The following is a 27,566-nucleotide window of genomic DNA, read 5'->3' as shown; positions in this document are numbered from 1 at the left end:
CGCATATCAATGCTCTAATAATTAAGCACATATAGCTACATGTATAATTCCACCACAACCGCAGGTACACGTCTTCCATGCGAACACCAACTAGCTCTTGGGAATAATTGGCACGTCTTGACCGTTATGACTCATTATCATCATGGTTCATCATGATCAGTATGGTTACGTTTATACAGTATATTTGGGGGCAGGTGGAGGTATTCCTTAGCTGTCCACGTCGCAGACATGTCCGTTTCGTCTGCTGCTGAAGTGCTGATTGCTGGGGTAGCCTGTCTCCTTCTGGTGCATTCCTCCGCCCAACCAATCGCAACTGCAGGAGCCGAGAAGATGGACATGTCCACTAGGTGTATAATTACAGAACCCCCCCCCCCCCCTCCCCCACTGCCTTCCCTTCACCTCGCTGTCATTTGGGGAACGATTGTATGATAGAGCATTACTCTCGCGTGTTCTGGATGTTCAAAAGAGCTTGAAACAATGCAGTCGAGATTTGTTTTTGCAACATTGCTCTGTTGACATCCGAAGTGGGCCGACGGCCTATCTACGCAGCAGACGTGGTTTCGGAATCCGCTCGTGTGCATTCACCTAAACTGGGAAATTACTGCCCAACATTCTCCCTGTCTGTGTGGTTATGTGTTTCTCTTCGTTAAAGCCTCCACTTTTTGTGAATGTAGGATCACTCAAAAACGCTTCACGCCAGCTTCCAAAGTTTCCTAAACATAAATCTGTATACCTCACGAAGTCTTTATTTTCAGAACTTCTGTTGAATAAGACGCGCAATATGTAGATAAATTTTGAATTTTGTGTCAGTGGCCTAGTAAAATTGCTCAACCACCGTTCTCGGCCTTTTTAGGGGCAGAAACGCTTCAGAAATGCTTCAGAAGTATCTCCGTTCCCTGAGAGGACTAAAAAACCAGATAATCCATTTTTTACGGAAATCAGGCCTGATCTCTACTTGACGCGCATGGGAAATTCGAAGTATATAGGCGAATTACGAGATTTAAAAAATATTTACTCAGTTCCTGCTATCACCAAAGTACTGTGCGAGGAACGCCGTGCATATTTCTGTGAAATAAATGCCTTGTTATTCAGGAAAATTTAGTGTTTATCCCGCGAAAGTTATATATATCATTTGTAGAAATTTCCTTATTCGGAAGTTCCAATGTAATGCTACCGTTGCCCGCAATGTTTCCTATGGTGATAAAACAATGGCGAAGGCCACTTCGACTCAAATATAGTCAATATTAGGTGGCACAAATTTCATGCCTCAAATTGAACAGAACCATCACTATTAACTATTCAAATCTCGTTTTTCCGGTTTTCTTTTGCGTTAGACGAGGGATGTATTTCATTCAACTGGTATCCTCGATGAACGATACAAACCAACCTCTTTATATCTGACAATCTTCAGAGGCTTGCTTTGGGAAATGCGGACGGCAAACTTAAAATGCGTTGCTTGTTTGCGACTTATGCAATAAACTACCTATGCAAGTGCTCCAGAGCTTAAATAGTACGTTTTAAGAGCAGAGCAATATTTTCCAAGCCTCCTGATGTTAGTACAAGTGCCAACAAGATAAACTTCCGCGCACTTTGAAGGAACAATATCTGCAAGCTTGTCTGCCAGTTAAACGCATTTGGATCGATTACTGCCTCAGTGAAGAAATCCTCTAGCGAGATCGCGGAAGTGTGACGCTATCGTTTTGAGCTCCCTTTCCTCATGTCCCGAAGGAGCTCTGCATTAAAAAATATTAGTCGAAATGCGAGACATGTTAACTGCTGTATGTACGAAATTTTAATACTCGAGGTTCACTTAGGAGTGCTCAAAATGGTCAACCTCGTTTCCTTTTTTTCTATGCGTGATATGACATTCGCCTGGTGTCCTCGGTGAAATAAAGGCCGTAGCTGTGTGGGTTTAATGACACTTAGGGCCAAGTAATAGGTAATGTGTAGGCAAAGTTGAGAGTGCGTGCTCTAAATTGGAACTTCGAAAGAAATTACGTATGCAAGTGTTCTAAAACGTTATGTAAGGGTCTAACTAGAGAGGTAGAATTTAAACTGTTCCTCTGGCAAATCTAGAAATGCCATGAGGATTAAATACAGCGACAATCGTTGTAAGAACATGGGAGATCTACGTAGGAAATTAAATGACTGTGGATAAATATAGTTTCTGTAATTGTAATCTTATTCAAGCGTTAGAAAATGATGCACGGCCGCTATCACGTATGCTTCAAAATCTCGCGGCGTAACCTCAAGCTACACCAGGAGACGCTAGACTACGGCCGAAGTTCTGGCTCATTAAATTGTGCGCAGGTGTAGTGCCTAGGCAAAAATTCCTTCTTAAATGCTGGAAAGCGTTATATGCGGCCAACGTTTCGAAAGGAGCAGTCACATACCCGGATACATTTCCAAGCAGGTAATTTAGTTCAAGGCAACTGAATCTCTTGCTGAAACTGCTGGAAACAAACAGGTTCTCTGGATATTACGTTGGAATTCAAGGTGCCTTAACACTGCTTTAGCTTCTTTAGAGCAACCTATGCCTGTAATGACCGTGGTTCTAAATCTTCCCAACTTTTTTTTACCACACTTACCCTAAACTTCCATTACTTTTTACTATCACTAAGCAGTTAACGCTCCCATCTGTTTGAACACCAGTGGTTCTGGAAAGTTGCCGTTTCCTAGTGTTCTTGGTGGGGGAATGTCTTGACATTCCATTACATTGTTTAAGCGTCGTTAATGAATCCCGTTACAGCACTACCAGAAGTCGCCAATATCACCTTATTGGCTGCTGATGATCACTACATCACCGTGGCATGGGATGAGCCTCCACGGAGCACTGACTTCTACTTGCTTGACGTCACCGGTGGGAGTGGTTACGAAAATGACAGTCTTCGGAAGCAACGTACAAGAACCTGTAGCAATGGCACCTTCATCCGCGCTGGACAGACACAAGTCACATGCGGCCCTTTTGAAGCCTGCTCAAACCTTAGTGTGACTATTCGCACGTACACTACAGGACCACCAGAGCGCACCTCAATGGGAACCACCTTAAAGGAAGTTTTCATGAGTGCTAAGGGTTAGTAGAACTTTCATTTGTACTAACTTGGGTAAGTCGTATCAAAATTAATTATTTTTGTTTTTGAATTTATTGTGCTACTGCAGATTGCTTAATATGCATGAGATCACTAAAAGCTTTGGCCTGTTGTTCGATTTGTTATGATGCATCTGCATCACAGTATCCTGCATCTTCCATTCGAAGATGGGACATCATTTGGAAGGCAAAACATGCAAGTTATGTCGCCTCAAAGGAGGTATTTCAGATGAGAAGTTTTGCAGATTTAATCTTGCATTGACTGTCATCTAGCTGGGATCATATGCGAATGTAAATATTTGGTACTGATACACAAGCTTGAGTTCGACCGCAACTCGAAGCACAGTGCGATTCTGAACGTGGGCTGCTTCCAACGCCAGGTCCTCTCATAGCACCTGTGCCTGTATTCATGTTTTCAAGCGTAGTGTGTCCAATAATGATCTGTTGTCTAAGCGCTAGCTTTTGGAATTTTAAAGTGTTCTCCGTACTGAAAAGCCGCCTTTAACAAGGGAGACAAGGGTTGACCTCTCGGAGAGGGAGACGAGGGTTGACCTCTCGGAGATATTTTTCTGCTTCAGTAGTGCCAGTTCCTCCGCAGCTGCCTGTAACCTGTGGTAATATTGCTCTATCGTAATGCCGAATACCACTACAATTATACCGCATTTTTATTATGCATCACATGAGAGAAAGTAAACTCAACAAAGAACATTTGCGCAACCCACGATGACAATAGGGAGCTGCAGCACAAGAAGAGCGAGTAGCAACCCTACAAAAGGAAAGACGATGCAATAGGTCATGTGTCGTATTGTGTAAATGAGCGAATGCCCAGCTGGTAAAATGGGCAAAATGTGCTCCCCCAAACATGTACATAATGGTATAACTCAAAACTAATCGCAGATGCAATGCTAAATCAAAAGTGATAAGATTGCATAACAAGTGTGATGCGTAGCATCTGCGTACTTATCTGTGCTAGCTCTAAGAGGAACCTGGTTAGGGGAGGGGGGCTCTGCTTCCTGTACAGTTTGATGCGGTCAGTCGCTTGGAACTAGCGAAACGTTTTGTTGTCCCTGAATATTATTCGAGATACTATACCTATTCTGCAGTTACCTGAGTATGCACATAACAGAAAAATCCCACAAGAATAAACAAGCTCGGAAACAGGCTTCTTTCACACAACTTGAGGACAAGCTTCTCTTATCTTGCAGGCCATGCTATTTCTTTATACAGCTTTGCTTGTTTATATGAGACCAGGGAATGCAGCGAAAATGCATTGCTCTAATGCATCGTTTGTCGCGGAGAGCCATGACTCAAGAACGTGACTGGTCGATCTAGCGTTATTTCTGGCATTTTGGTTCATCAGATCCAAGTGAACCCAGGAGCGTCACCATGGTCGCCAAGTCACGGCACATGACGAGACTGCTATGGGAGCCACCAACTCAGATACACGGGGTTGTGCACGGTTACAACGTTAAAGTGTGCGACATGTTTACAGAATGTGACCAAAAGAAGGACTTGAGTGACTGCATTGAACACAAGGCTTCCGACACCTCACTAGACTTCAACAGCACTGAAGACACCCCCTACTGCGTCGTGATTACGGCTAGTGCCCGGTGTGGTGATAAAGTCCTCACGAGCCTTCCAGTGACGCAAGAAGTTAGAACGCCTCTTTTCTGTGAGTTCTTTTTTGTTATTGAGTATAGAGTTGCTAAGGGGGAGGTATTTGGGGAAGTTAAAAGGCAAAATGCGCTGATTGTTTATTACTCAATGCAGATTGCAGAATCAGTAATAAACGAGACATTCTTACGATTGTAAATTTAAACAATACTGTGCAATTCTGAGATGTGGCTGACCATTTAAGGCGCAACATCTTTTCCACCCTTAGAAAAAAAATATTTGTTTACCGCGACTTGTGTCCATTGTGGTCACGATTTGTGGTGTATTTGTCGGCTTCATCGAAATTGGTGAGCTATTGGGGATGACATCACGGTATTAGCATACTAATTTTGTAATGAATTGTTTTTATAATAAACAATTAGTAGTAATTAATTAAGTAAATAATTAACTCGACGAGCGGATCATACGCGACTCGGGACCTCTCGGTGAGTGCTGAAAACTTTCCCGTTTTTTATTTTTATGCCCTAGTGTTACGCGCTCGTCAAATTCAGCGAAAACATATCGTGTTCCTAGGCACGCTCAAGACCACGTGGATGCATGAGATTCGGGAAATAAGACCTTAGGGCCAACGTGAATCGACACTATAGGGCAAAGAGTGGACAAACTATCGAATTTCTTAGGCATGTAGGGCCTTCTGGGCGATACTTATCGGTGCAAGGTAGCCTTGCTGCCTGCGCGATTAGCTTACTGAGCTATGACGAATGCTCGGTTGCAGTAGCTTGAAGTTCAATCCCCCCGCCCCCCCCCCCCCCCCAAGATTTTTTTACATACTCCAGTGCACTACATGTTCAGGATTGGAGTGACGCGTGACAACGGCGAAAGATGCCGAGAGCGAGTGGGGCTATACTAATCCAGGTACAACCACATTAGAAATGCCCACTAAACTTGAACACTGTCTCACCAGAACAGGAATTGGCCTCCCTGGTGCAGTATTCGGTCACCCACTCCCACATGGCTCACTCAATTACCCAATGGCCCTCAGTACCCAGCGGCTGCGGAGCAGCTGGCCAATGTGGCGGTCAGACCTGTAACGCAGCAGGGGGGGGGGCTAAGAATCTCTGGACTCGGACTAGTGCTAATGGAAACTCGGAGTAGCGCCAATGGAAACTGACCCTTCCAACGTTTAACACCTGAACCCTCTCCAGGAATTATCAGACATTGGGATATTTTCGGTGTTAGTGAGATTAGAAGAACTGGTGAGGCTTACACATTGCTAAATGATGTCCATGTGCTCTGGTGTAGAGGTCTCCCTGATAAGAAGCAATACGGAGTAGGATTCCTAATCCATAGAGACATAGCGGGCAACATTAATGAATTCCACAGCATTAACGAGAGGGTAGCAGTAGCCGTAATCAACCTAATAGGAGGTATAGATTAAAGGTAGTACAAGCTTACGCACCAACATCTAGTCACGACGATGAGGAACTAGAGCAGTTTTATGAAGATGTTGAAATAACGAGGAGCAAAGTGCACGCTCGGTCTACACAGGCAATTGGCAACTACGGTGTCTATTCTAGAAATGCTAGAGGAGAGTTGCCGATCGAATTCGCAGAAAGGAATAAGCTGAGGATATTGAACACCTTTTTCAGGAAACGTTACTACAGAAAGTGGACCTGGAAAAGCCCTAATGGTGAAACAAGGAATGAAATTGATTTCATACTGTCTGCCGATCCCAGCATAGTGCAGGATGTATAAATGATAAGTAGGGTAAAGTGCAGTAATCATAGGTTATTGAGGGCTCGGATTGACCTCAGTTTGAACAGAGAAATAATAAAATTTGTCAAGAAAAAAATAGGTCAACTTAGAGGCAGTAAGGGTAAAAGCAGACAAATTTAGGCTGGTACTTGCAGACATATATACCGCTTTAGAACAGAGAGATGACTATGATGATGACATGGAGGTAATGAATGAAACCGTAATAAAGCAGGCTTCAGAGGCAGCAAGTGAAGTTGGAGGCAAGGCACCAAGGCAACAAGTAGGCATGCTCTCTCACGTAACAAAGGACCTAATAAAGAAACGACATAAAATGAAAGTGTCCAACTCAATAGATAAGATAGAATTCGCGGAACTGAGAAAACTGATACTCAAAGCAAAAATAAGTGATATTAGAAATTATAACGTGAGAAAGACTGACGAAGACGTAAAAAATGGATGCAGCCTGAAATCAGTCAGAAGGAAACTTGGTACAGGGCAAACAAAGATGTAGGCACTGACAGATAAGAAGAATAATATCAGCAATCTCGAAGGTATAAAAAAAGCAGCGGAAGAATTCTATACTAACCTGTACAGTACCCAGAGGACTCAGGAGTACTCTATTCGAAACAATAATGAACAATATACAGAAACTCCTCTTATATATAGACGTGAGGTCAAAAGGGCCTTGCAAGGCATGAGACGGGGAAAAGCGGCAGGAGAAGATGGAATAACAGTCGATTTATTGAAAAATGGAACAGACATAATTCTTGGAAAACTGGCGGCTCTTTATATGAAGTGTCTATCGACTGCAAGGGTCCCAGAAAACTGGAAAAATGCAAACAATATACTAATCCACAAAAACTGCGACGTTAAAGAACCGAAAAATTGTAGGCCCATTAGCTTACTCTCAGTATTATATAAAATATTTACCAAATTTATGTCCAATAAAATAAGGGCAACATTGCATTTTAGTCAACAAAGGGAACAGGCTTGCGATAGGAAAGGATATTCCACAATGGATGCCATCTGTGTCATTTATCAGGTTATCGAGAAATCCACAGAGTACAATAAGCCTCTCTGTAGGGCTTTCATAGATTACGAAAAAGCATTTGATTCAGTAGAGATACCAGCAGTCATAGAGGCGTTGCGTAATCAAGAAGTAGAGACCGCTTACATAAATACCCTGGAAAGCATCTACAGGAGTTCCACAGCCCCCTTGATTCTACACAAGAAAAGCAGGAAGATACCTATAAAGAAAGGGGTCAGACAAGGAGACACACTCTCTCCAATGCTATTCACTGCGTGGTTGGAAGAAGTAGTCAAGGTATTAAACTGGGAAGGTTTAGGAGTAAGGATCGAGGGCAAAAACCTCAGCAACCTTCGGTTGTTCTATTCAGCAACACTGCGGACGAGTTAGACCAAATGGTCGATGTCTTAACTGGGAGAGTGTAAGAGTAGGACTGAAGATTAATATGCAGAAGACAAAGATAATGATAAATAACCGGGCAAGGGAACAAGAGTTCAAGATCGCAAGTCAGCCTCGAGAGCCTGTGAAGGAGTATGTTTAATTAGGTAAACTAATTAAAGGGAATACTGACCTTGAGAAGGAAATTCACATAAGAATAAAAATGGGTTGCATCGCATACGGCAGACATCGTGATCTCCTGACTGGGAGCTTACTGTTATCATTGAAAACGAAAGTATACAATCAGTGCATTTTACCGGTGCTGACATATGGCGCAGACTTGGAGACGGACAAGGAAGCTTGAGAACAAGTTATGGACCACTCAGAGAGCGATGGAACGAAGAATGCTAGGTATAACTTTAAGAGAAACAAAAAGAGCGGTTTGGATCAGAGAGCGAACGGGTATTGACGATATTGTAATTGACATAAATAGAAAAAACATGGATGTAGGCAGGTCACGTAATGCACAGATTAGATAACCGTTGCATGATTAGGGTGACAAAATTTGTTACCAACTTCCAAGAAAAGGGAACTGCAGTAGGTGGTGTAGACTAGGTGGTGCGACTAAATTAGGAAATTCGCGGGTGATAGTTGGAATCGGTTGGTGCAGGACAGGGTAATTGGAGATCACAGGGAGAGGCCTTCGTCCTGCAGTGGACATCAATAGGCTGATGATGATGATGATGACGATGATAATAATATTATGTAGGTGATCTGCTTAGCTACCTACCACTGAGGTTTTGCTGCAACTTATCTAAACGATAATATATATGCAGGTTATGCGCAATGTTTCGCGTGCTTGAGACAGATGTTCGAGCTACTTAAAGAGCATAACGTATATATAATATTGGACATTAAGGGCTTACATATTGCATTCCATAGGTCATAGAATGCGCTGCGTAACAATTTTCGAGCCATAAAAGAAGAATGCTGCCGCACAAAAAGAAAGCGGGTAAATGATCAATGTTCCTTGCAGCACTCCCTGACGTGTCCAACCTGAAAGTTCACGGCGTAAATAGCGGCCATATTACCTTTTCTTGGGAGCGACCGAAAGGTCGCTTCGACTACTATTCGGTTGAAGTCGCCGCAGGCAAAGTCAGCAGCACGGACACTGCCAAACACAAGCTTGGTTTGTGCGCCAACGGTACCATCATCCATCGTGATCAGACGGAAATAACATGTGGCCCATTGGAGCCTTGTAGTAACTTGTCCTGTACCATGCGTACCCACTTGACCGGACCCCCTGAACGCAGTTCTCCTGGAGTGACAATGATGGGCATCTTCGTCTCTGCCAAAGGTAAGTGGTTCAGCCGTCACTAAGTAGTGTCAGCTGGATAATTTAGCTTACTGTTGAAGGAATCAAATGTTTAAATTTTGAAATATGGAAATATTGAAATACGCAAGTGGCAAAGAGCATTTTTTAGAAGAAATGGTTGCGCGGACGCCCATGTGCTTCCGAGGGAAGAAAAGGGAGGGAATGACTTTCTTTGACAAGTATGTCCACTGAATACGTTGTGCTGCAGTCCAGAGCCAATATTTACAAAACACATCTATGCTATGCTTTTGGCTATGCCTGATTCTCGCTTTGCTGGTGCCACGAATTCATCAGTTTGTTCACTTGCTGCTTTCTTTCAGAGCCGAATCCACCAACGAACATTACGTTGTTCCCAGAATCACCATCGCGTACTCGAATACACTGGGACTACCCGGACAAAGTGTCCGGCGTTATGGCACCATTCAATGTGAAGATATGCAGTGCATTCGGATCATGTGATCGAGCAGAAGGCTTCAGTGATTGTACGGAATACATGACCTCCGAGACATGGGCAGTGTTTGACAGCAGAGAGGACACTGCGTACTGCGTACTGGTTACTGTAAAAACACAGTGTGGCGTGAACGAAGTAAGCAGTCGCCCTCTTATAGCGGAAATACGGACGCCGCTCTTTGGTGAGTTTCTAATTATATGTCATGAACAGGACATTGTTCTGAAGGCGCCTCAGCCTGCCAGGTCAATGTGATTGTAGCCGCTTCATAGCGAGAAATGATGCACAGAAAATCGCAGCTGCGTCAATATTCTACGTCGTGCATTTCTTTGCCGACTCGTAACGTCTTCTGTAACCGCCTTCTTGTTTACCTATGAAAAATACAAACCTACAGTTCTCCTTCAGAACACGAATAAAAGAAAAAAAAATCTCGGTTGCATATTAGCATCATTCTCAGAGCAAATGCATTTGAAAGTTTGTATTCATTGATCGCCACACTTACTGAGCGCTCCTTAACCACAAAAGATTTACAATACTGTATTGATTGATTTACAATACAATATTTAAAATACTGTAAGCCCTTCTGGGCTGTTATACAGGGTGAGAACAAACAAAACAAGAAGTTCAGAGGAGCAGTTTAAAAATGCACATCATGCAATGCTGGCATAACAACAACACATAGACAATTACCATTGAAATGACGCGTATACAATGAAGCATAATTTTTATTTAACGCAAGTTTCCAATTTACGCACAAAATTCTCTCTTTATGTAGCGTCAATAAATAATTGCGGGTGAAGGTTATTTCAATCTAATAATGTTTTGAGGAGAAATCAATATTTAAGAACATCAACGTTTGGTGTATACGCCATGACTACATATGAGCGATTAATAGGAGGCGATAGCCTTCCAGGAGGCCGCAGGTATAAGCCAGAATCGAGATTTAATTTGCTGTTATAAAGTTGATACAAAAAGTTTAGTCGGGCTATTTTTCTTCTTGTGCTGAGTTCTGGAAGTGCAGTAAAGCGAGCAGAGCTGTTACCGATTGCTGTCGTTGGTAGGTGGAAAAAATAAATCTGACGCCAAGTCTTTGAACCCGTTTTAGTTTATCATGAGGTACTGTTGATGGGGGTCCTAGATTATGGCTGCATATTGCAAAGATGGACGGTTGATAGTTTTATATGCCTTAAGTTTAGCATCAGGGTTAGCATTTTTAGGTTTTCGCTTTAGGAAGCCGAGTTTGTTGTTGCGTCAAACCACAGAGACGGTTTACATGTTCACTCCAGTTTAGGTTCCCAGTGATTGTGACGCCGAGGTAGCGCAGCTTGCTTATGCCTCTTATTATGGTGCAGCATTTTGGTGCAGTATATAAAGGAGTAGGAGTTTTTTCAGGCCTCCCTGATGCATCCGAACTGAGGTTGCTCTCTGCTGTGGAGAACTCCATCACTGTGGCTTGGGAAAGGCCGCATGCTCGCTTCGATTACTACTGGCTCTCCCTTGAGGGCGACGAAGACGAGGGACACGGCAATGGTGAAAACGAACGCGTTGGATCCTGCGGCAACGGCGCGATCATACACCCAAATCACACACGCGTCACGTGCCCAAACCTGGAGCCTTGCACCAAAGTGAGCATTACCTTACGCACGCACAGAAACGGGCCACCGGAGTGTACATCCCCTGGAGTTACCCTCCGCGGAATCTTTATCCCGGGAAAAGGTAATTATTATTTTCACTGCGTTTAACTGAAAATGGCTCCACCGTAAGACTTACAGCTTGGAAGCCAAAATGTTTAGTTGCGCAAACTGAATAGGCCCTAAAAGCTATTTAATTTTTTATCAATCTCTTGCTTGTGATGAAACAACGCGTGACACTGAAGGTTTGTGTGTTTGGCGAATGCGAAAACACATGAGCGCTTTGATGGCCTTGTGCCTACGACATGGTGGTGTTCAGCCAGGGACCCAGGACCTTATCTTTCGAGAGCTGTCGTCTGAGGGTTCAACACTGATATGAAGAAGGTCTTATTGACTGCTGTAGGCAGGAAAATTGCACAGAATGTGGTTTATAGTGTCTTGCCATCTGCAATAGTTGCACACGGTGACAGTAACAGTTTACGGTTCCCTAGGTAGGAATACTCTGTCTTCAATAAAATTCAAGAGGTAGACAACAGAGCCTCATGAAGGAGTTTAACAAATCCTGCGAAATTGTCTTTTCTCGAGCAGTTGCTGCTATTTCACATAGTTTTGAGAGTGAGCCACCTCCTATATTTCTTCTTCCATTGCGATAACGTACTGTTACTTGAGAAAAGAACCGAAATTGACAAAATTTGAATTGAACTAGGTGTTGTGAACTACTAGAGCGCTCAAGAAATTCAAGCATCCGTTGATAAGATTTTCGTGTGTTCATGTACTTTCCAAAATTTCTTGCCAGCAGTGTGACGCTTCAGTGAAATATTAACGCTGTACTGCTTCTCTTCAGACCCAGATCCAGCAAAAAATATAACCATGCTCGGAAAATCACCATCTCTTACACGTCTAAAGTGGGAAGGATCGCCAAATGTTAATGGAAGATTTCTTGCATACACGGTTAAAATCTGCGAGTTGTTCAAATCTTGTGGAGAAGAAGAAAATATGCGCAGCTGCATCGAATTTCAAGCCCATGAGACCTGGCTGGACTTTCACAGCAGCGGCGACACTAACTACTGCGTCGTGGTCACAACGAGCTCACAATGTGGCGAGAAAGTTCTAAACGGTCGTCCAGCGGTCGCTGAATTCCGGACACCTTTGTTTGGTAAGACGTGCACTTCTTGCATTAGAGCAACGTCATATAAACTATAGACAACCTCAGGAAAACCTTTCAGAATGATTTCCGAAAGCCATAGAACTTGAACACTTTTCCGTACGTAGCAGACATTATTAGTCGACTTTTTATATTTATTTGGCCAGGCACCAGTATGAATGATGTACAGAGAGGAATAGCCTAATGACAACAGATAGTTGAGCTAGTTGGGTGACACCGACATTCGAAAATTCCCGAAGACACGGACCGAAGAAAAGGGCAATGAACAACACAAAGTCCGACCACGAACTCTGTAAAACTGAAAGCACTCAACTCAACTCACGAAACAGTGCGCATCTGGTATGTCTTTCATTGGTAAGCTTGCACAAGACATGTACAAAGAGCCACGCGGCGCTCTGACAAGGCAGTTCACCCGAACTCCGTTTGGAAGTCACAGTTTGCGCTGTTCGTTTTCATAATGCTGTGTCCGTGTGAGTAAGCTTAATTTTTCTAACGTGAGCAATAGTCTCAACCGAAATTGAAAACAGAAATATGGAGTTGTTTGTACGAAGTGGGCACTTCATTGGCTTTGTGGCTGTATGGGTAGGCTACTAATGATGACCTGAGAATACTAGGCAGTAAGTCGAACACTTGTTTTAAGCTTTGGCAGCCGGATTTCGATTCCGAGAGTGCAAAGACGCTCGTATACAAGGGATGCATGCTTAAGGACTCAAGCACGTCTTTAACAAACCCTCAGGCGGAAGTTTAAGTACGCCGCCTTATTTGAACTATTATTTACATACATTGGACTGTACATTGGTGCTCGTGTTCTTTTCATTCTCTGGAACTACTCTAATGAAGTACCCGCTAGGGCACTTCGCGCACGTGAAGGAGAGAAAAATGACGCTGACACAACTTACAATTATCCTGTTACAGTTCTACCTGACGTCACTGATCTCCGCTTGATGGCGGTTGATAGTCACTATATCACCGTGGCCTGGGACAAACCTCGTGGTAGTTTTGACTTCTACTGGCTCGATGTAACCATTGAAAATTATGATGAAGAAATTAGTCTCCCTAAACATCAAGCGGGTTCCTGTGGCAACGGCACCATCATCCGTGCTGAGCAGACTCAAGTCACCTGTGGCCCTTTCGATCCCTGCTCCAATATTAGTGTCACTGTTCGCACGTTCGTCAAAGGCCCACGTGAACGAATATCGACTGGAAACACCTTAAGCGGTGTTTTCCTCAGTGGTCAAGGTTAGTAAAGTTCTAATTCTTTTTCTTTAAGGCTCGCCGAGGTTAGTTTTTTTTTGCCTGACATGTGGCTGTGTAACTGCAGACAGTGTACTGCACTCGATCTCGCTAAATATATGGGCTCGCTCGTCTGTATTTCTGTAAGTTATGTTTGTAATCTGCTTGAACTTGTGTTCTGTAAGATACAGTTAATTTAAGAATGTGTTTTAGCATAGCATGTTTTTCGTAAGCAAGATTTACAGGAATGGTAACCAATTTTACCACACTGTTCAAGCGAACTCTTTCGAGTGTTTGCTCCATAAGCAGAAGTAAATTTATGCCTCGAGGAGTTGAATTTTTACGAAGGCAGTAACAAAAAAATTTCTAGCTGATTTTCTTTAATGACATCTCTGCGGTAGCGCTGATAAAACCCCTTCTAATATGCGATCAAATGCAGTAAAGAGAAGCGGTGGTAAGGCGCAGATGTTTCTTCAGTAATGTTGACCACGGTTAATATAATACCTCATAGTAGTGCACATTTCATCAGTGGCGTAAAACGCATGGATAGTAGAAATGGATCATGATATGCAAAATAACTAAGCAATATTTTCTTGGTACATACAGACGCCTAATGTTATTAGAAAAGAAATAGCTTCCCAATGTACGCGAATGATGTGGCAAGTCATACCGACTCTAATAATGTGAATATTGAATTGTACGGCCAGGCTAATTGCCAGATTATTCTTATGAGGCAGGACATGAGCGCAAATATTATTGGTAACAAATCCGCATCTACCGATCGCAAACAATCTGTCAATGAAAGCGCAGCAAGATATATCACCTGCGCACAGTATTAATCATTTGCAGATAAGTCCTATTTGATTTTTGGTACTGAAGAAATTTAGAATCTCCATCTGTAACCATATGTATTTGCGTTTGTTATTCTGTTTTTGCTCGCCATTTGAAATGTTACGGTTTGCTATATTTTTCTTTATGAAGTAGCCTATTCTCTCGCACTGAAATATAGCTCAAGTTTTCCGGCGTCCTCTATCGTTGTTAAGTTATGCACCTAATGCACTATCGCACCTAAATTGAATGCTATGTGGCTTGATGTTTATGCACATTGAAGTGTTGCCTCTTGTATCTAAAACAGCATTAATCTCGGTGAGAGTGGCGAAAGTGCTTTGTGGTCATATGCATGGTTGGTCCGCGACACTGCTGCTTAAAACATGTGTGATCAAATAACCTTCTTATTGGCACCCCCTGCTCATCAGCTCCCACTGAACCCAAGGGCATTACTATGGTCGTGAAATCTCCGTCCATGACAAGAATCCAGTGGGAGGCACCAACGACTATACATGGCATTTTAGACATCTACAAGGTGAAAGTGTGCAAGGAATTCACAATATGCGACCAAACGGAAAACATTGGTGGATGCATTGAGCACAGTGCTTCTGAGGCTTGGCTGGAGTTTCAGAGCACCGCGGACACGTCGTACTGCACCCTCGTCACGGCCAGCGCACAATGCGGCGTGGACGTCTTGAGGAGCCCACCAGCGACGCTGGAAGTTAGAACGCCTTTATTCGGTGAGTTCTCAAAGCGATGTACTCGTTATTTCTCAAGTAGCTATGACATTCCGTAGTGTTTGATGACGCGCAATCTGAGCAAGAGACCGTGTAATCACAGGTAGTGAGGTTGAGGGCGATCCTTAGACCAGTACATCACACGAGTGCTCACAAAGGTTCTAGTGCCACTCGCACTGTTCACCGTTTCTCTAGGTACTACAATCAAAGGCCTAGGTTCACCGGTCCAGATCATGGCATTGCGTGGTCGTCCCTGAAGTGTAGCCTGCGACCTTAGGTATTCTGGATATTCTTCTTGGTCAGATGCCAGTGCATGATGCCCAGTAGGCGTAGCGAGAATCGGAAGCCTCTCACACAGCTGAGATGGGATGTGAGAAAGCAAGAACCACCGTTGTCAATTTATCCTGAATTGCTGTTGTAAAGCGCTTGTGTGCGGATGCTGGTTTACGCGTCAGAAATCGTGTTTGCATAGTGCCGTGCGGCTCTGAAAGACCTTTGTCAACGTCTCGTTTTATAAGTGCAGTACAGGATATTCAAAATTATAAACGCCATCGATCCGCGTTGTAGCAAGCGATGTACGTCAACCTACTTACTGCAAGGTAAAACAAAATTGATCGATTTAGAACAAAGACACATGAATTGCTGCTGCCTTTGCATTTGTACTGTGGGGTACTTATGCTGCGGTGACAGCCTATTATGAGTGAAGCAAATAATCTTTTTAAAGCGGGCATCGTGCTACAGGGCTGTTCTTTTAGTAAGGAGAAAGTATTCGTGCTGGCTAAAGTGTAAAGTGCGCTTAATATTTATTGCTCGCTGCAAAATTCTTGAACAGGCAACAGAAGAAACATTGTTGTTATTGTAAATATAAACGGTAGTGTGTACTTCAGAGATCTGCCAAAGCATTCATTGCACAGACGCGGTTGCATCCCAACAGAAAAAAAATGCTTGTTTACCGCTATTCGCGGCCACGCATACTAGACTTTTACTGAATTGTCGAAGTGTTTTCAGAGATGTGATATCATAATTATATTACGTCATACGTAAGTGGCCTGCTTAACTACCTACAACTAAAACTTCGCACCATCTTACTAAAAAGGCACTATATGTTATGCGGAAAATTGCGCGTGCGTAAGACAGAACTTTGTGCTATGTAAAGAGCCTAGCTTACATAAATCGGACATTAGAGGCTTACATCTTTCGTCTTGCACTGAATATATCATACAATACAACGTATAGAGATTCTTGAGGCAGACAAGAATAAGTCTGCCGCTAAAAATGCGAGTAATATGTCAACGTTCAATGCAGCCCTCCCTGACGTGTCCAACCTGAAAGCAGTCAACGTCAAAAGTGGCCAGGTTACCTTATCTTGGGAGCGACCGAAAGGCCGCTTTGATTACTATTCGGTCGAAGTCACCAAGCAGACGGTTAGCAGCACAGACACTACTAGCCACAGGCTTGGTTTGTGCGCCAACGGCACCATCATCCGTCGTGATCAGACGGAAATAACGTGTGGTACATTGGAGCCTTGCAGTAACTTGTCCTTCACCATGCGCACCCACTTGACTGGACCACCTGAACGCAGTTCGCCTGGAGTAACAGTAACGGGCATCTTCATCCCTGCTGAAGGTAAGAAGTTCAGCCATGACTAAGTAGAGTGAACGGGATAATATAGCTTCTGTTAAGAGCAATGAAATGTTTAAATATTGAAAAAATGGAAATATTGAAATATGGAAATGGAAAATAGTAATATTTTTAGAAGAAATGGTGGAGCGGACGCCCATGTGCTTCGGAGGGAAGAAAAGTAAGGGAATTACTTTCTTAGGGAAATATATTTACTGAATATGCTTTGCTGCAGGGAAGAGCGAACATTTACAAAACACATCTGTGCTAGAATGGTTCGTAAGAAGAAATGAGGGTCAGTCCTGATGAATGATGGATGATTAGCGGTGACAATGACTTAACGGCTAAGAGCGCTTACGATTAAAGGGCTTCTGAATTTCTCCCTTAGGAACATTGCATGCCATGGATTTTATGTCATGTGCTATTTATAATTCCGGTCATGAGAAGCCAACAAACACTGACACCAAGGACAACATAGGGGAAGTCACTTGTGTTTAATAAATGAAATAAAGAAACGATGATATAATGGAAGTGAAAGTGGATGCAAGAAAAACTTGCCACAAGTGGTGAACGATCCCACAACATTCGCATGCGAATGTTGTGAGTTCGAAAGCCAAGGGGACAGAGACTTTCCGAAAGCTCCCATATTCACTAGAGGTGCAAGGGTGATAAAGCAGGACGTAGGTGTTGATGACTCATTCTTTTTATATGGTGGCGCCGTCAGTTACATTAACTGACCACCTTTGGGATGGAGAAGCTCATGATTGACAGTAGGGAGCGTACATAGTGAATGAGTTTGTTGATACTCACAGTGTTATAGCACACGCAGACGCGCGCGCACGCACGCACGCACGCACGCACGCACGCACGCACGCACCGACACGCGCCAAAGAGAAGCCCTGTCGAGCTGCAGCATTCTGGCTATGCCTCATTTTCTCTTTGTTGGCCCCACGAATTCATCACTTCGTTGACTTGCTCCTTCCTTTCAGAGCCGAATCCACCAACGAACATTACGATGTTCCCAGAATCATCTTCGCGGACTCGAATACACTGGGACCACCCGCAGAAAGTGTCCGGCATCGTGGCATCGTACAATGTGAAGATATGCAGCACATTCGGATCATGTGATCGAGCAGAAAGATTGAGCGATTGTATGGAATACGTGACCTCTGAGACGTTGGCAGTGTTCGACAGCACAGAGGACACTCTGTTCTGCGTCTTGGTCACTGCAAAAACGCAGTGTGGTGTTGACGAAGTAAGCAGCCGCGCTCTTATAGCGGAAATACGGACGCCGCTCTTCGGTGAGTTTCTAAATATATGTCATGAACAGAACATTGTTCTGACGGCGCGTCTGCCCGTCAGGTCAATGCTATTCTCGCCGCCTCATTGCTGAAAATGATGAACACAAAATTGCAGATGCGTCAGTAATCAAAGTCGTACATGTGTTTACACAGTCGTAACGCGTTCTGGAACTGCTTAGTTCTTTCCCTATGAAAAATGCAAACCAACAGTTCTCCTTTTGAACAGAAATACAACAGTAGGAATAACCTAAGTTGCGTATAGGTGTTGTCATGGGCCATGCGTAGGCCATTGCCACATGCGCGAAGTATTCGTTAACAAGAAACAATACAGCGCACCGCTTCAATCCATTGGAGCTTCGGCGCACAGAGGAATACAGAGATAAACCATTGTTTAAGATGGCTGACATTTACTGTTATGATTCATGGAGTTTATGATAGGGTGACAATCAAGTTCATTTTATCTGCGCTTGAATGGGAAGGGTAGGGGTCTTTATGGTGAACACATATGGGGTGGTGGTTTTATTATTCCAGTGTATGGTTATTGTGAATGCCTCTTTGGAGCTACTTTGCAAGCTTTATTGAGAATAAGTAGTTTTTAGTCATTACATATAAGATTCGGAGTTAAATGTAACAGGTACGCATTTCATCGTGCCGGAAGCGTTAGAGATCCACAGGCGAAAATTCAAATGGGGCTCTATGGCAGCCCGCGACAATCGACCTTTACTATGTTCCAACCTATGACTCATGAGACCTGTATAATACAGATCTAACTGTGGTTGGTTATGGCCGCGTTATTTGGATGCTGAAATATGAGGTGCATTATTTTAGTGTAACTTACTCAAAGCACGAGCTTTTGCAACGGCGAAACGTGCAAATTTTGCTAGGCAGAACTGTTCTGAGGCTGTATATGCCATAGTTACATTCGCTATTTGTTTATGTTAGTCGTAACGATTGCACCTTCTCTACATGCGAACTGGTATTGTAGGCTTTTTATCTCCGCAATTTTCGCCAAGTCATGAACGAGTTCATTTCATATGTAGGTAATACCGGCCTGTAGTGGTATTTCACGTGCAAGAACGAGGATTTGTGCTCTAAGCAAGTGCGTTTTGGCATCGTTATAGTATGACTGTTGATGCGAAGTCGTCATCGTCGTCGTCGTCGTCGTCGTCGTCGTCGTCGTCATCATCATCATCATCACCACCATCATGTTATATGTACACTGCATAACGATGGCCTCTCCCTGCGGTCTTCAATTACCCCGGTCCTGAGCCAACTGATTCTAACTAGCGCCCGCGAATTTCCTAATTTCATCGCTCCACCTAGTCTTCTGTCGTCCTCAATTACATTTCCCTTCTCTTGGTACCCATTCTGTAACCCTAATGGTCCAATGGTTGTCTAACCATCGCATTACGTGACCTGCCCAGCTCCAACTGTTTCTCTTGACGTCAATTAGAAGATCGTCTATACTCGTTTTCTCTCGGATCCAAACCGCTCTCTTTCTGTCTCTTAACGTTATGCCAAGCGATCTCCGTTCCATCGCTCTTTGCGCGGTCCTAAACTTGTTCTCGAGCTTCTTTGTGAGTTTCCAAGTCTCTCCCCCATATATCAGAACTGGTAAAATGCACTGATTGTACACCTTCCTTTTTGGTGATAATGGTAAGCTTCCAGTCAGTAGCTGGCAATGCCTGCCGTATGCGATTCATTCAACCCATTTTTATTCTTCTGTGAATTTCCTTCTCATGATCAGGGTGCCCTGTGATTAGTTGACCACGGTAAGCGTGCTTCTTCACAGACTCTACAGGCTGGCTGACGATCCTGAACTCTTGTTTTCTTGCCAATCTATTCATCATTGCCTTCTGCATAATAATCTTAAACACCACTCTTACACTCTCTCTGTTATGGTCCTCAATCATTTGTTGTAACTCATCTGCAGTGTTGATGAATAGAACAATGTAATCGGCAAATCGAAGGCTGCTAAGATATTCGCCATCGATCCTTACTCCTAAGCATTCCAAGCCTGACTACTTCTTCCAAGCACGCATTGAATAGCATTGGAGAGATTGTCTCCCTGTCTGACCCCTTTCTTTATAGGTACCGTCCTGCATGTGTTGTGTAGAATTAAGGTAGCTGTAGAACCTCTGTAGAGGTTTTGCAAGGTATTTACATAAGCGTTTTGTACTCCTTGATTAAGTAATGCCGCTATGACTGTTCGTATCTATACTGAATCAAATGCCTTTTCGTAATCTATGAAAGCCATATAGAGAGGTTTATTGGACTCTGCGGATTTGTCGATGATCTGATTAATGACATGGATGTGACCCATTGTAGAGTATCCCTTCCTGAAGCCAGCCTGTTCTCTTGGCTGTTTAAAGTCCAGTGTTGCCTTTATTCTACTGGAGACTATTTTGGCAAATATTTTATATAACACTGGGAGCAAGCTAATGGGCCTATAATTTTTTAATTCTTTAACGTCTCCCTTTTGTGGATTAGTAGAATGTTTGCATTCTTCCAGTTTTCTTGGACCCTTTTCTGGGACCTGTCAGTTTTCTGACACCCAGAGATAGATGCACCCACTGCCATCAGAACCGACGCTTCAAACGTCGCCGTTGGTGCCGTTATAGCAATTCATCATCCACTGCATCCACTCGCCTTTTTCTAAAAAAAAAAACTGAAACCTGCGCACTCCCGCTACAGCGTATTCAGCCGTGAATCACTCGCCGTTTACATGGCTGTCAGACATTTTCATAAGTTCCTAAAAAGCCGTGCATTTACTGTCTAGACAGACCACAAGCCACTTGCGCACGCAATGAACCGTTCGGCGTCCTGTTACTCGTCCCGCGAGAGTCGAACACTTTCCTACATCTCCGAGTTTACAATAATGTTACGCCACATCACGGGCACCGACAATGCTCCAGCCGACGTTCTCAGTCGCGTCAATGCCGTTTCCACGCTGACGTCAGAACCTTCCATCATCGATGTCGATTTACTCGCCAGTAAACACCGTGACGACGCCGAACTTCGTACACGCCGGAATTACTCAACGACCCTGAAATTGGCGGATGTCGTTGTGACCGAAGATGGTACGTCCATCGCCTGCGACACTTCCACCGACACACCAAGATCATACATTATGGCATCCCTTCGCAGACCTCTATTCGAAACCGTGCACAACCTGTCGCATTCCGGCATACGCGCGACACAGAAGCTACTTTCCAGACATTTCGTTTGGCCTCGTCTAGACGCACAAGTACGCGATTGGGTTCGCTGCTGTTTGTCGTGTCAAGGCTCTAAGATCCAGCCTTACCCCATTCCATCTGCGAAGTCTTTTCTTCCATCGGATGGTCCTTTTGACACCGTACACCTGGACCTCGTCAGCCCTTTCGCACCTTCGAAAGGTTACTGACATGCATCGACCGCGATACACGGTGGCCAGAAGCTGCACGTTTATCGGACATATCAGCGCCCACTGTTGCAGCAGCTTTCGTGTCTACATCAATGACATGGTTCGGCTGCCCATCCTTAATAGTCACCGATCGGGGTCGGCAGTTTGACTGAGCACTCTTAATCGAACTCCTCAAACCACTCGGAACGACACGTATTCGCATGACTGCTTACCACACTCAGTCATATGGTCTAGTTTAACGTTTTCACCGGCATCTCAAGGCCTCCCTTATGGCGAATGAATCGCCCGAAAAGTGGGTTTTACATTTCCCTCTCCTCTTACTTGGCATGAGAGCCGCACTCACAAGCGATCTAGGCTGCTCCTGTATTGAGCTAGTCCACGGCAATCACCTACGCCTTCCGTGCGATTGCTCTTCCGCCACCATGAAAATACCTATGCAATCACCTGCCGACTACGTTGCCGAACTGCAAGCTTTCTCCAGCCAGATACGTCCCGCGCCTACTCGTTCGCAAGAAGCAAGGTCTCCGCATGTTTCTCCCGCACTAACCTCTGCTACCCACGTTTTTATGCGTACCTGTGCCGTGCGGAAGCCTTTGCAGCCACATTACTCCGTGTCATATTGTGTTCTCGAGCGTCTTCCGACGACTCTGCATTTCGCATGTGTTTTTATTTGAAATCATTGTGTATAGCTGACCTTGACATACATTTAAGACTCATTACCCGTGAATGCCATATGAAGCAGTATGCGTTGTTTCAGGACTGCCTGATGCAACCGACCTGATGTTGCTCTCCGCCTTGGAAAACTCTGTAACTGTGGCCTGGGAAAGGCCACAGGCTCGCTTCGATTACTACTGGCTCTCCATCGTGGGCGATGAAGAAGAGGGACACGGCAATGCTGAAAGGGAAGGCATGGGATCGTGCTTCAAGGGCACGATCATTCACGCAAATCAGACGCGGGTGACATGCTCGAACCTCGAGGCTTGCACCAAAGTAAGCATTACCTTACGCGCGCACAGAAACGGACCACCGGAGAGTACATCACCCGGAGTTAGCCTGCGCGGGATTTTTATCCCGGGAAAAGGTAAGTATTACTTTCACGTCCTATAACTGCATAAGTCTTCCTCATAAAGGTTACAATTCAGAAGTGGAAGTGCTTAATTGCGCAAAATAATATTTACTGTAGATGGTCTCCTTCTTTATCGCTTAGAAATTTCCCGCTCGTGATGAAACAATGTGCCACACTGTAGCTTTGAGTGCTCAACGAATTCGGTCAGTAAACTTTTCTTTGACAATTTCGGCTTTGGCTTTGACAAGGTTTGTTTATTAAATGATAGCATACCGGCACTCGTCTACTTGACAGTGTTGCTATTTTCATAGGTGAATATAGGGGGAGGGAGAATGAGGAAAGCCGGAAAAGTTAACCAAGGTTTAGACTCATTCGCTACCTTACATGTACGGACGGGACAGGAGTGAAAGAAATATAAGAATAAGAGAAGCAGAAAGATAGTTATTGTGCGCGTTCTAGTAGATGCATGTTCACTCATACATTTGATCATGATGAGCATACAGTCAGAAGTGCTCATCTAGTCCGCTTCTCAACATAAAGCACATGAGCGCTTTCATGACCTTGTGCACATCACATGGCGGTGTTTGGTCAGGAACCAAGGTGGTTAACTTTCGCGAGCTGTGTGTCGTCTGCGCAGTGAACACTGATATGGAGAACGTCTCGCTGATAGCTGTAGGTAGAAAAATTGCACAGAATGTAATTTAGTGTTTCGTGCCGTTCGCGAGAGTTTCATACGGTGGCGGAAGTAGTTGGACGCTCACTGTGTAGGAATATTCTGTCTTCCATAAGTTTCAAGATGTAGGCTACGGAGCGTCGTGCTGCAGCCTGAGGAATCTTGAGAAATCTTTTCTCGAGCAGTTACTGGTGCTCCGCACTGCTTTCGCCGTGATAGATACCTCAAATTACTTCTTTCATTGGGATAACATAGTTCGTTTTGACAAAACAACAAAAAATGCAAAATTTGAATTGAACAGGCGTTTTAGAACAACGGGAGCGTTGAAGAAACAGAAGCATTTGTTGTGAAAATTGATGTCTTCATGTATTCTCAAAATTTCCATGCCAGCAAGTGGTTGCTTTCATGCTAAAAATGAACGTTGTGTGCACTCCTTCTCTTCAGACCCAGATCCGCCAAAGAATATAACCATGCTTGGAAAATCACCATCACTTACACGGCTACAGTGGGAAGGAGCGGCAAAAGTTTATGGAAGATTTCTTGCATACACGGTAAAAATATGCGAGTTCTTTAAATATTGTGGTGAAGAAGCAAGTACGCACGGCTGTATCGAACTTCAAGCACATGAGACTTGGCTTGACTTTCACAGCAGCGTTGACACTAAGTACTGCGTCTCGGTCACGACCAGCTCACAGTGCGGCGAGGAAGTTCTGACTGGTCGTCCAGTGGTCGCTGAAATCAGGACACCTTTGTTTGGTAAGATGTGCACGTTTTGCATAAGAGTGTAGATATTTTTACTGTAAATTACCTGAGGAAAACCTCTGAGAATGATTTTGGAGAACCGTAGAAAACGAACACCTTTCACAGCATAGCAGAGCTTATGTGGCGACTTTACATCACTGCGTATTTCGACTTGCTCAGTGGCATCAGAGATGCATTTATTTTACCAGGCACCAAAATTATTGATGTATAGAGAGGAATAGTCTAAAGACAGCAAGCAGTTGAAGTAGTTGGTTGATATTGACCTTATTAAAAGGTAGGCCTGCAGACACGAACCGAAGAAAAGGGGAACGATTAACGCGATCTCCGAATGTCAATTTCTAGAGCAGAAAGCACCCAATGCATTCACGAAAAATTGTGAATCGAGAATGATTTTCTTTAGTCAGAGGCCACAAGGCCTAGAAAATCTGACATGCTTCGGTCGGTGAAGTATGTTCGAGCGAGCTGCGTTTGAAAGTCAGCGTTCTTTTGCTGTTCGTTTGAAATTGCTTTGTCCGTGCGTGTACATTTAATTTTTCTAACGTGAGGAACAGTCTCAATAATTCTTGAAAACTGGAATATGACGTCGGGTTTTACGAATTACCAGTTTCATTGGCTTTGGGTATGCTAGCTATGGGTTTTCTAGTAATCATATCCTGGCCATACTAAGGAGGGAGGCGAAGCTTTATTTGTAGTACTGGCGGCGGCATCCAGAATCAGGCAGAATGCGAAGATGATCGCACGCAGAGGAAGCACGTTTAAGGACTCCAGCATGTCTTTAACAAACCCCCATGCGGAAGTTTTATGTTCGCCGTCGCATTTGATTGGGAGGTCACATATCTTGCATTATATGTCGATGCGCGCTTTCTCTTCATTCTCTAGAACAACCTCAATGAGGGACACACGAGCTCTCTTCGCGCATGCCAAGCACATAAAGATGACAATGACTAAACTCATAATTATCCCGTTACAGTTCTACCAGACGTCACCGATGTCCGCTTGGTGGCGGTTGATAGTCACTATGTCACCGTCGCCTGGGACAAACCTCGGGGTAGTTTTGACTTCTATTGGCTTGATGTCGCCATTGAAAATGATATTGAAAATAATAGTGTTCCGAAACATCACGCGGGTTCCTGTGGCAACAGCACCATCATCCGTGCTGAGCAGACTCAAGTCACATGTGGCCCTTTCGATCCCTGCTCCAATATTAGTGTCACTGTTCGCACGTTCGTGAAAGGACCACCGGAACGCACCTCGATGGGAAGCACCTTGAAAGATGTTTTCCTCAGTGGTCAAGGTTAGTAAAGCTCGAATTCTCTTTGCTTAAGGCTCATCAAAATTAGTTTTTTGCTGGACGCATGGCTGTGTAACTTCAGACACATTGTAATCGATCTCCCTAAATATATAGGCTTGCTCGTCTGTATTTCTGATATTGTGAAATTTCATCATAGTACCAGGTGTTTTCTTTTTCGAAAATTTGTTCTTTCCGGAAAAAAACAAGCTAGTAATGTGACGGCGTGTCCAATATGTAAATTTTGCGAGGCGCTAATCTTTTAATAAAGCTATGTAAACTTTGTTTTAATAATGAAACGTTACATATGCCAACACCAACATGTTTCAGTTTGTGTTGTTGAACATAGCAATAATTCATAATGTGTATAAGCATAGCATCTTTGTAGCGATGATTTACAGAAATGGTGGCCAATATTGCCACAATGTTCATGCGAATGTTTAGGATATTTACCGACATGAGTTGAAGTAAATTTATGCATCGAGGAGCTGAATTTTTTACAAAACGAAGAACAAGGCAACAATTTTTCTTCTAGTAGACTTCGCTTATGGTGCGGTGATAAAGCACATTTCACTTTGCGATCAAATGGAGTAAAAAGTATATGTTGTAATGCATAAATTTTTCTTGAATAATTTTCACCAAGGCTCTTGAAATGCTATTAGGAGTGCAGATTTGATCACTTACGCAAAAAAAATATCGGTAGGAGAAACTTAACACGATGCGCAAAATAACTAACATTTTCATGGTTCATAGAGCCGCTTAACACTAATACAAACGAAATGGCATCCCAACGTCCGCAAACGAAGTGGCAAGTCCTACGGACTAGAATGAATGTCGTCTGCAAATAAATAAATATTTTCTGAGTGCATAAATAGTATCAATTTACAAAGTGCTCTTATAGATATGCCATGCTGTAGGCTTTCTTTATATGCTTTCAAATCTTTACCAAAAGGTACAGAGTCAAAGTTGCATCGATGGAGAATAGAGCAATTTAGAATAGACAAAACGTAAGTGATTTAAATATGAGAAGTCCAATAGCCAAGAAGGGTTCGACTATTGCATTTGGTCAATACTGAATTTTATGGCTTGGCTTACAGGGAGATTAAGCCTGTCAGAAATGACATCAGGGTAAACTTAATTGATAACAAATACGCATGTACCAATCAAAACCATTCCGGCCATGAAATCGAAGTAAAATAGGTTACTTTCACACAACAGTAATCACACGCAGACACATCCTATTTGATTTTCGGTAACGAGGAAATCTAGAATCTCCATGTGTCATCATTTCTATGTGCGTTTGTTTATTTTGTTTTTGCTCCCCATTTTAGGTGTCACGGTTTCATATTTTCCTTATTTATCAAGTAGTGAATCCTTGTGCGCGGTAATATGTAGGTCGAGTTTCCGGTCGTTGTAATTTGTTGCCAAGTTATCCACCTTACGCACCTATCGCGCCTACTTTTAGCGCTACGTGGCTGGATGTTTATGTACCTTGAACTGTTGCCTCTTGTATCTGAAACAGCATTAATCTTGGCGAGATTCGCAGATGTGTTTTGTGGCCATAAGCATAGTTGGTCCGAGAAACGGCTGGTTCAAAAAAACATGTGTGATCAAGTAACCCTCTTATTCGCACTCCCGGGTGATCAGATCCAAGTGAACCCAGGAGCATTACTATCGCCGAGAAATCGCCATCCATGACAAGAATCCAGTGGGAGTCACCAATGAAAATACATGGCAGTCTAGACATCTATAAGGTGAAAGTGTGCACGGTGTTCACAACATGCGACCGAAAGGAAAACACTCGTGGCTGCATTGAGCATAGGGCTTCTGAGGCTTGGCTGCAGTTTCAGAGCACTGCGGACACATCGTACTGCATCCACGTCATGGCCAGCGCACGATGTGGCCTGGACGTCTTGACCAGCCCACCAGCTACGCTGGAAGTTAGGACGCCTTTGTTCGGTGAGCTTTCAAAGCAATGTCCTCGTTGTTTTTCCACTAGCGTGTCGTCGTATGTAATGACGAACAATTTAGGCAGAGGCTAGAGACTATGTAATTAAAGGTAGTGACGCAGCGGGCGATCCTTACACCATTACATGACACGTGTGCTGACAAAGATTCTAGTTGGGCTCGCACTTCTCGCCAATTCTCAAGGTGCTTCAATCAAAGGCGAAGAT

General features: G+C 43.7%; 1 protein-coding gene across 1 annotated transcript in view; it reads left to right on the top strand.

The window, feature by feature from the left end:
* Positions 1 to 27,566, top strand: part of LOC135907328 (tenascin-X-like) — a 104,844-nt gene that overhangs the window by 17,920 nt on the left and 59,358 nt on the right. Inside the window, exons 5-18 of the mRNA XM_065439008.2 lie at positions 2,750 to 3,073; positions 4,449 to 4,760; positions 8,899 to 9,219; positions 9,558 to 9,869; positions 11,078 to 11,401; positions 12,161 to 12,472; positions 13,397 to 13,720; positions 14,971 to 15,282; positions 16,585 to 16,905; positions 17,889 to 18,200; positions 22,361 to 22,684; positions 23,787 to 24,098; positions 25,075 to 25,398; positions 27,040 to 27,351. Coding sequence (XP_065295080.1) covers positions 2,750 to 3,073; positions 4,449 to 4,760; positions 8,899 to 9,219; positions 9,558 to 9,869; positions 11,078 to 11,401; positions 12,161 to 12,472; positions 13,397 to 13,720; positions 14,971 to 15,282; positions 16,585 to 16,905; positions 17,889 to 18,200; positions 22,361 to 22,684; positions 23,787 to 24,098; positions 25,075 to 25,398; positions 27,040 to 27,351 — 4,446 coding nt within the window. The remainder of the gene's footprint in view (positions 1 to 2,749; positions 3,074 to 4,448; positions 4,761 to 8,898; positions 9,220 to 9,557; positions 9,870 to 11,077; positions 11,402 to 12,160; positions 12,473 to 13,396; positions 13,721 to 14,970; positions 15,283 to 16,584; positions 16,906 to 17,888; positions 18,201 to 22,360; positions 22,685 to 23,786; positions 24,099 to 25,074; positions 25,399 to 27,039; positions 27,352 to 27,566) is intronic.

The sequence above is a fragment of the Dermacentor albipictus genome, chromosome 10, assembly GCF_038994185.2.
Source record: "Dermacentor albipictus isolate Rhodes 1998 colony chromosome 10, USDA_Dalb.pri_finalv2, whole genome shotgun sequence".
NCBI classification, from domain to species: Eukaryota; Metazoa; Arthropoda; class Arachnida; order Ixodida; family Ixodidae; genus Dermacentor; species Dermacentor albipictus.
Note: the sequence above shows the minus strand (reverse complement) of the source record. Positions and strands in the feature narration are given on the sequence as shown.